Below are 6,820 nucleotides of genomic sequence, written 5' to 3' on the forward strand. Positions count from 1 at the left end.
AGTGAAAGCTGAGGTTGTCTATAAACCGATCAGGACAGATATCTGCCTCACCTGTCCTCAAAGGCTACCGGAAAATGGAGATTTCACACCCTCCCCAGGCATTTTGTTCTACTGCTTGACTAGGCTTACAGTCGGAACATTTTCCCTCACACCTAACCTGAATTCCCTGTACTGCCATTTCAGCCCATTATGTCTTGTCATATTCCCTGTGGATGTGACAATCACTTTAGTACTTCAGTCTTGGCAGCAGCTCTTCAGATACCTGGAAGTGTTGTCATTACCCATGGCCCCAGCCGTTCCCTCAAAACCAAACACTCCTGGTTCAGTCTGGCCACCCCCGTTTTCCAGAGCTCCTAACTATTCTTGCTTCTTGGCTGTGAATTTTAGTTGATCCCCATCCTTCCCAAAGTGTGGTATTCAGGTGTGGAATTGGAGGCACCATTCCATCTGAGTCATTGCAAATATTGCTTATATGCTGAAGGTACAGATATGCATTTAGTTTAACCTGTTTTCAGAGGAGAGGTATAATCAGAAGTCATCACGATGTAAGGAGATTTTAAAAAAAAGAGAAAAAATAGGACAGTCACAACAAGGAAGGTATTTAACAGGAACCAGCCGCTCTGTGTTGAACAAATAAACACTCCTTGGTGCTTTTCTATTCATATGTTTTCTTTTCACTTGAACTTCTTAGATTGTAGAATCCCTGGTAAATTTTTAGATGTATTTTTCAAGCACCCTTATAAACAGGAACTATTTCAAAGTATGATGGCAGTTTAAAAAATTGTGACTTTTGATGTCTGAAATAAGGTGTCATTATCAAATCACTTGTATGGGTGTGCACTTACATTGAAGGGAAGGCCATCTGCCTAATGGAAAATGTCAAACCCTTCACTTCCACTCCCTGAGTGTTTTCATAGAGGTTTAAATAATAGGATTAACGAAAGTGTGAACTCTCTCATTCTCACACAGAGATGCTCACTTGATGCCTTTGTCTCTCTCAGGAACCTTCTTTACGTGTATCCTCAGAGCCTTAACTTCGCCAACCGCCAAGGATCTGCCAGGAATATCACAGTAAAAGTCCAGTTCATGTATGGAGAGGACCCAAGCAATGCTATGCCGGTAAGCGAAGTACTTTGTGCTCCATGTGAATGTTGCATTCTAATAAGGCAGAGTATACTTTGCAGTTATAAAATCCCTGTATTAAAGAAAACCTTGCTAAGATATGTTTCAAAATAACAAGTTCAGGGGAATATAAAATTACAGTATTTCAGAACAAAGACTACATTTGTGTAGAGTTTGCAAAGTAACAATGTAGTAGCTAGTATTTTAACCTGAGATGTTTGCAGTGGACACCCTTGTGTTTGGAATAGCATCTTTGCTTCCATGCCAAAAAAAATTAAAGGTGATCACTATACTTATGTTCAGGGCCAGAAGTGATCAGCACTTGTTGAAGGTCTGTGTAGGGCTGGTTACATTCATCAGTTCTTCAGCCATATCTGTGTGCATGTGTAACTGGGATTATTAACATTGTGAACTCTTCAGCGACTGAAGTACAACCTTGCATATAAGCAAGGGGCATGTAATGAGCAGATGTAACTGTACACATCTGCACAGACTCGTGAATGGAGCTGTAAATGTCTCTGCGGGATTATGGAACAAATTCTTGGTACAATTTTATAGGGGGATTTCTGTGGTTTTTTTCTTCTTTGCAGGTCATCTTTGGCAAATCTAGCTGTCCTGAATTTTCCAAAGAAGCATACACAGCTGTAGTATATCACAACAGGTAAAACACGTGACAGCTTGTGAAAGGACGTGGCCCCATATGGATACTATGGTTCCACTCAAAGGAGATTTTACCAGTGTGAAAGTGGAGTAACTCACCAGTTACTCTGTCTCAGTGTTAATTATTTGACAATGACTTATCTGCATAGCACGCACAATCACTGCAGTGTCAGTTGATGCTGTTGTTAGAGTTGTGCGATGACTAGGAGCTGGAGTCTTTGTTTGCTCTGGTACAAATCAAGAGCATTGTGTCAGGGTCTGTGATCCTGATCACGTAGCCCAGCTCAGCAGATGCTGTAAGTACAAGCTTCAAGTTAGTAGGCATGAAGATTTACATTATAAACTCATGTTAGCATGTGCTTTGTGATTTTGCTGGAGCATTTTAGGCTTTAGTTACAAATTGAAAGTACTTGGTCTTGAAAATAATTCAATTGCAGCTGGCGTAAGGAGTGCTGAATCTGGCCTTAACATGTTGGCAGTCTTTGTAGCTGTACCAGGGAGAGAGAATCCTGTCCTGCAGGTTGGGGGTTGTGGCAGTCTCCACCTTGAGACAAGAGTTTATTGCTCATGGGGAGCAGTGCAGTTCAGAGTGCCTGTGTGAGGAGGGGGCTGCCACTTTCATCTTTTGTGGACTGTAAATGCATATATGAAGTTTCTCCAGTCCTCGGTGATCAGAAAATGAAGCTTTAATCCCTTGGGACAGTCCATATACTTCCTTCCCTCCAGATGCTTTAACTCAAAGGATTGATAGTAAACCACACTGTTTGTATTGATGACTCAGTTGAGGGTCTGGTCTCTGCACAGATCACCTGATTTTCATGAGGAAATCAAGATTAAGCTTCCAGCCACTTTAACCGATCACCACCACCTGCTTTTTACTTTCTACCACGTCAGTTGCCAACAAAAACAAAACACTCCCCTGGAGACTCCAGTTGGATACACGGTGAGTGTCTTTCAGTCTTTATGTTTTTCAACACAGGGTATATTCATAACGCATTTGTTTGCAATTTGTTTAGCATCACTGTCAACTCACATGCCACTGTAGAATTTGTAAATTTGACAGTCAAGCCTGCAAAGCTCAAGCAAGCCCTAAGAAGTGTGGTTTTTTGTTTTTTCTTTTGTTAATTCCTTCTCCTTAAAGTGGATACCAATGCTTCAAAATGGACGGTTAAAGACTGGTCAGTTCTGCCTACCTGTTTCGTTGGAAAAACCACCACAGGCTTATTCAGTGCTTTCTCCAGAGGTGAGTTGTTCTTCATGCTGCAAATCAGCAGGAGCACACTTCTGTTAAAAAGTGAAAGAATGTATGTATATGTATATGTATATGTGCGTGTGTGTGTGTATTTTTAACTCTCAGGTTATTATTTCTTAAATACTGTTTAGACAGGTTTGTGTGCGGGCACGTGTGTGTGATCTGACAATAAAATGAAAAGAAACGGCAATTGTAATTAGAAGTGCCTTAGCTCTGCATTCTTTCGCATCCTCACTCATCTCTCTGTTAACTTGCAGGTTCCACTCCCTGGAATGAAGTGGGTGGATAACCACAAAGGAGTTTTCAACGTAGAAGTTGTTGCTGTATCATCCCTGCACACTCAGGTAAATGTTAAGAGCAGTCATTGTAATAAAAAGAATTTGATAATTTTTGACAGTTGAAATGCTGTCAAAGTTGATACTCTGAAGAGCATAATAATTACTTGTAGTGAAATAACAATCTCATTTTCAGTTCAGTTTTCTGAGCCAGCAGACCTGTTATTCCACACTCTGCTGTGAGTATATTTGAGAAGTTCTGCTTAAAAAGATGAGCAGTTTGGCCTTTATTCACAGGGGGTGAATGGCCAGCAGTGTCTTCAGACCTCAGACTGTTGTGTTTAATACAACAGGTCTAACATGCTATCCAGGCATATGATGTTTTCTTGTTTTTCCTTTTCCCCTCTGCCTCTTTTGTTTCTCCATGTATTTTTCGTCTGTCTTTCTTTGATCTGCAAAGAAAGATGACAATCATTTTGACTAATAATTTCAACTTTTATTTTGTTAATTCCCAGTGTGTTATTTGTTGGGGTTTTTTGTGTATTTTATTTGTGCTGTAAATAGTAATGTGATTTTAGTGAATTTTTGTCTGTTTTTTCTAAGAATGCACAGTCTGTGGGTCCTCTAGTTTTGCCCTGACAACTTCTGAACATTGGCTCATTTCAGGTGAATTAGACATATGGGCAGAGCTCTCAAAGATGTTGAGTTTCTGCTAATTTTGTGAGATTAAATGGCCAGATAGAAGAATGAGGGAGAGAACCCATCCATGAGGTACAAATCCATAGAAAGTGGAGTTACTTTTGGAGCTTCTTGCTGAGTATTGGTTTTTTTGCTTGTGTGTAGGACCCTTATCTGGACAAGTTCTTTGCACTTGTCCATGCTCTGGATGAGCACATGTTCCCTGTGCGAATAGGAGACATGAGAATTATGGAAAACAACTTGGAAAATGAACTGAAGAGCAGCATTTCAGCTTTAAATTCCTCTCAACTGGAGCCGGTAGTGCGATTTCTTCATCTCCTGCTTGACAAACTGATTCTTCTGGTAGTAAGACCTCCTGTCATTGCAGGCCAAATAGGTATTCTATTTAAGTTTTATAGAGAATTACATAGCTCAAAGTTTGACACTTCCAATTTTATCATATTTCTGTAGAAATAAAAAAGTCCATTTTTATGCTTTATTTTAGTGCCACTAATATACCATGTATCTTCAAAATAAAACATGCTGGCATCCAGATCAGTGGTGGTATACACAGGAGCAATATTTAATACAAAGGTTTCCAAGAATGACTAGTAATTTGGTGTCCAAGTTAAGACACCAGAAAGGGGCCTGACTTTCATGAGTTGGATGCTCAGCATTTTCTTAGCACTGGAACCTGTCAAGGTGTCTCCATATGTTCAGAAACTAAGAATTTCAACCTTACTAGTAACCTTGGAGAATTTTGAAGTAAGAAAGATAAGAAGATACAGATGCTGTGTGTTCCTCTAGCTATTGTGGATCTGATGCTGTTGGCATGAATAACCCTTCCTTTTGCTCCCTGTTACGGGCAGTATAAAAAATCTCAGGTGGAAGTCAGGATTAGCTCCTTAGTATTTAAAATAGCAGGTGGGATTTTTTTTGTAGAAAAATTGAGTTTGGACATGATGTCTAAGACTGTTTTAAAAATAGCAATTGTTTATTTTAGAAAGGTTATCCTTCTGGGGAAAAAATTTGCTTGGATTTTTATTTATATTTTAAATCTCTTTCACTCTTTAAGTATTTTGTATTGGTTTAGTTTGTCTGTATGGAGCATTGATGACACTAGTGTCTAGTTTTTAAAAAACTAAGATTTACAGTCTCCAGCTGCTGTCTGCTTCATCCTTAATTTGTTTAGAATATCTGCCTCAGGCCTATCTATGTGTGTAGATTTCTGTACTCATTTTTAGAACATATTTTTTCCAAAACAGAATGGAATTGTTCTTTTTGATACAGTTTATATTTTGGCTAAGGCTTAAATGGAGGAAATAATTAACTGAGAAAAGTATGATAAATATCCAAAGGATATTATCCATCAATTAAACAAGGACTTGATCTTGTTACCGTTGCAGTTGATGACCAAAGTTGGTCTGATTCCAGAAATCAGGCCTAAATTCATTAGTTACTGATAAAAGTTGAAGCTTATCACTGCAACACCTGTCTTCCTGTCAAGCTGTTTATTAGACCTAGTTCAAATACCAGGTTTAGTTTTTCATGAGAAATGCTTGCTATACTCTTAAGAAGCTTCACCATTTATCCTTTAGAAGGTGGACAGAATGCACCTTTGGGATTTGTTCATGGGTGCTTCTGCAGTCTAAAACAAACTCCTCACTTACTACTTTCAGTTAACCTGGGCCAAGCATCGTTTGAAGCGATGGCATCAATCATAAACAGACTTCACAAGAACTTGGACGGAAACCAGGACCAGCATGGCAGAAACAGCCTTCTCGCTTCCTATATTTATTACGTTTTTCGCCTACCAAATACCTATCCCAACTCACCATCACCAGGTAGCTCTTTTTTTTCATTTTATTTCAAGTCACAGTTTGTTAAAAGCAAGCAGAAATTGCTTGCTGGCAGGTGCTCTTGAGCTCCAATTGCATGGCTGGTTCCCTGCCAAGCCGTGTTATTAACTTCTTCTATGATCCAGTGTAGCCACTTACAAGGTGAGTTTAATTACAGTTAGCCATGTCAGAGATTTAACTATTTGATGATCTTAAATAACAGTGTCACCACTGAAAGACCGTGAGGCTAAATTATGGCAAAATACTGGGGTTTTAGTTTTGTTTTCTGTAGCAAGTGAGACGGATGTGGTACGCTCTTGGCCTGCTATGTTTCCCAGTCTCCTTCACTAGTACTTTTGTACTTTAGTCCAGTTCCAGCAAAAGTTGAAACACCAGCAAAAGAGTGTGAAATACTTGAAAACACATGTCTAGGTACAGGAGGGAAACAAATTAATTCCACCCCTGCTGAGAACAGGGGATATATCTGCATGGAGGAAGAGTTGGTATGAATGACAGCCACAGAAAACTAGGCTTTGGTTGGACTGTTGTGCACAGCACTTGCTTCTTGCATGGAGTGGAAAACCTCTGAGAGGGTTGGGAATGTTGTGTACTTAAAACTGTGCCCAGTTCTTCAGTGGTTTTCGAGTCTGAGGTCTGGAAAGTATCCCTTTAGCTAAAGACATACCTCACACTGGCTGCCTAAATCCACAGGGAGCTTCCTGCTTCCCACAGATCAGTGGATAAAATAGGTTTTTAATCCCATCCCTGTCTCCCTGCTGCTTTCCTTGGAGAACCAACCAGGCACGGGGAAGATTTCATTATGGGCCAGACCTACTGGTTATACAGAGGGTTCGCTGCATCAGGCTGGTGTAAAGCAGCATGAGATCATCAGGGCTCTGATTGATGGTCTAACAGGAAGTTTTTTCATACACCACCGTAGGTCCCGGTGGCTTAGGGGGATCAGTGCATTATGCCACCATGGCTCGATCTGCTGT

General features: G+C 40.0%; 1 protein-coding gene across 1 annotated transcript in view; it reads left to right on the plus strand.

The window, feature by feature from the left end:
- The window catches only part of DOCK7 (dedicator of cytokinesis 7), a 111,468-nt gene that overhangs the window by 66,774 nt on the left and 37,874 nt on the right, over positions 1-6,820 (plus strand). The window contains 8 exon segments of the mRNA XM_035891753.1: positions 1,002-1,119; positions 1,713-1,783; positions 2,587-2,725; positions 2,924-3,025; positions 3,292-3,378; positions 4,153-4,384; positions 5,667-5,831; positions 6,766-6,820. Coding sequence (XP_035747646.1) covers positions 1,002-1,119; positions 1,713-1,783; positions 2,587-2,725; positions 2,924-3,025; positions 3,292-3,378; positions 4,153-4,384; positions 5,667-5,831; positions 6,766-6,820 — 969 coding nt within the window.

The sequence above is a fragment of the Egretta garzetta genome, unplaced genomic scaffold (genome assembly GCF_000687185.1).
Source record: "Egretta garzetta isolate BGI_Z169 unplaced genomic scaffold, ASM68718v1 scaffold163, whole genome shotgun sequence".
NCBI classification, from domain to species: Eukaryota; Metazoa; Chordata; class Aves; order Pelecaniformes; family Ardeidae; genus Egretta; species Egretta garzetta.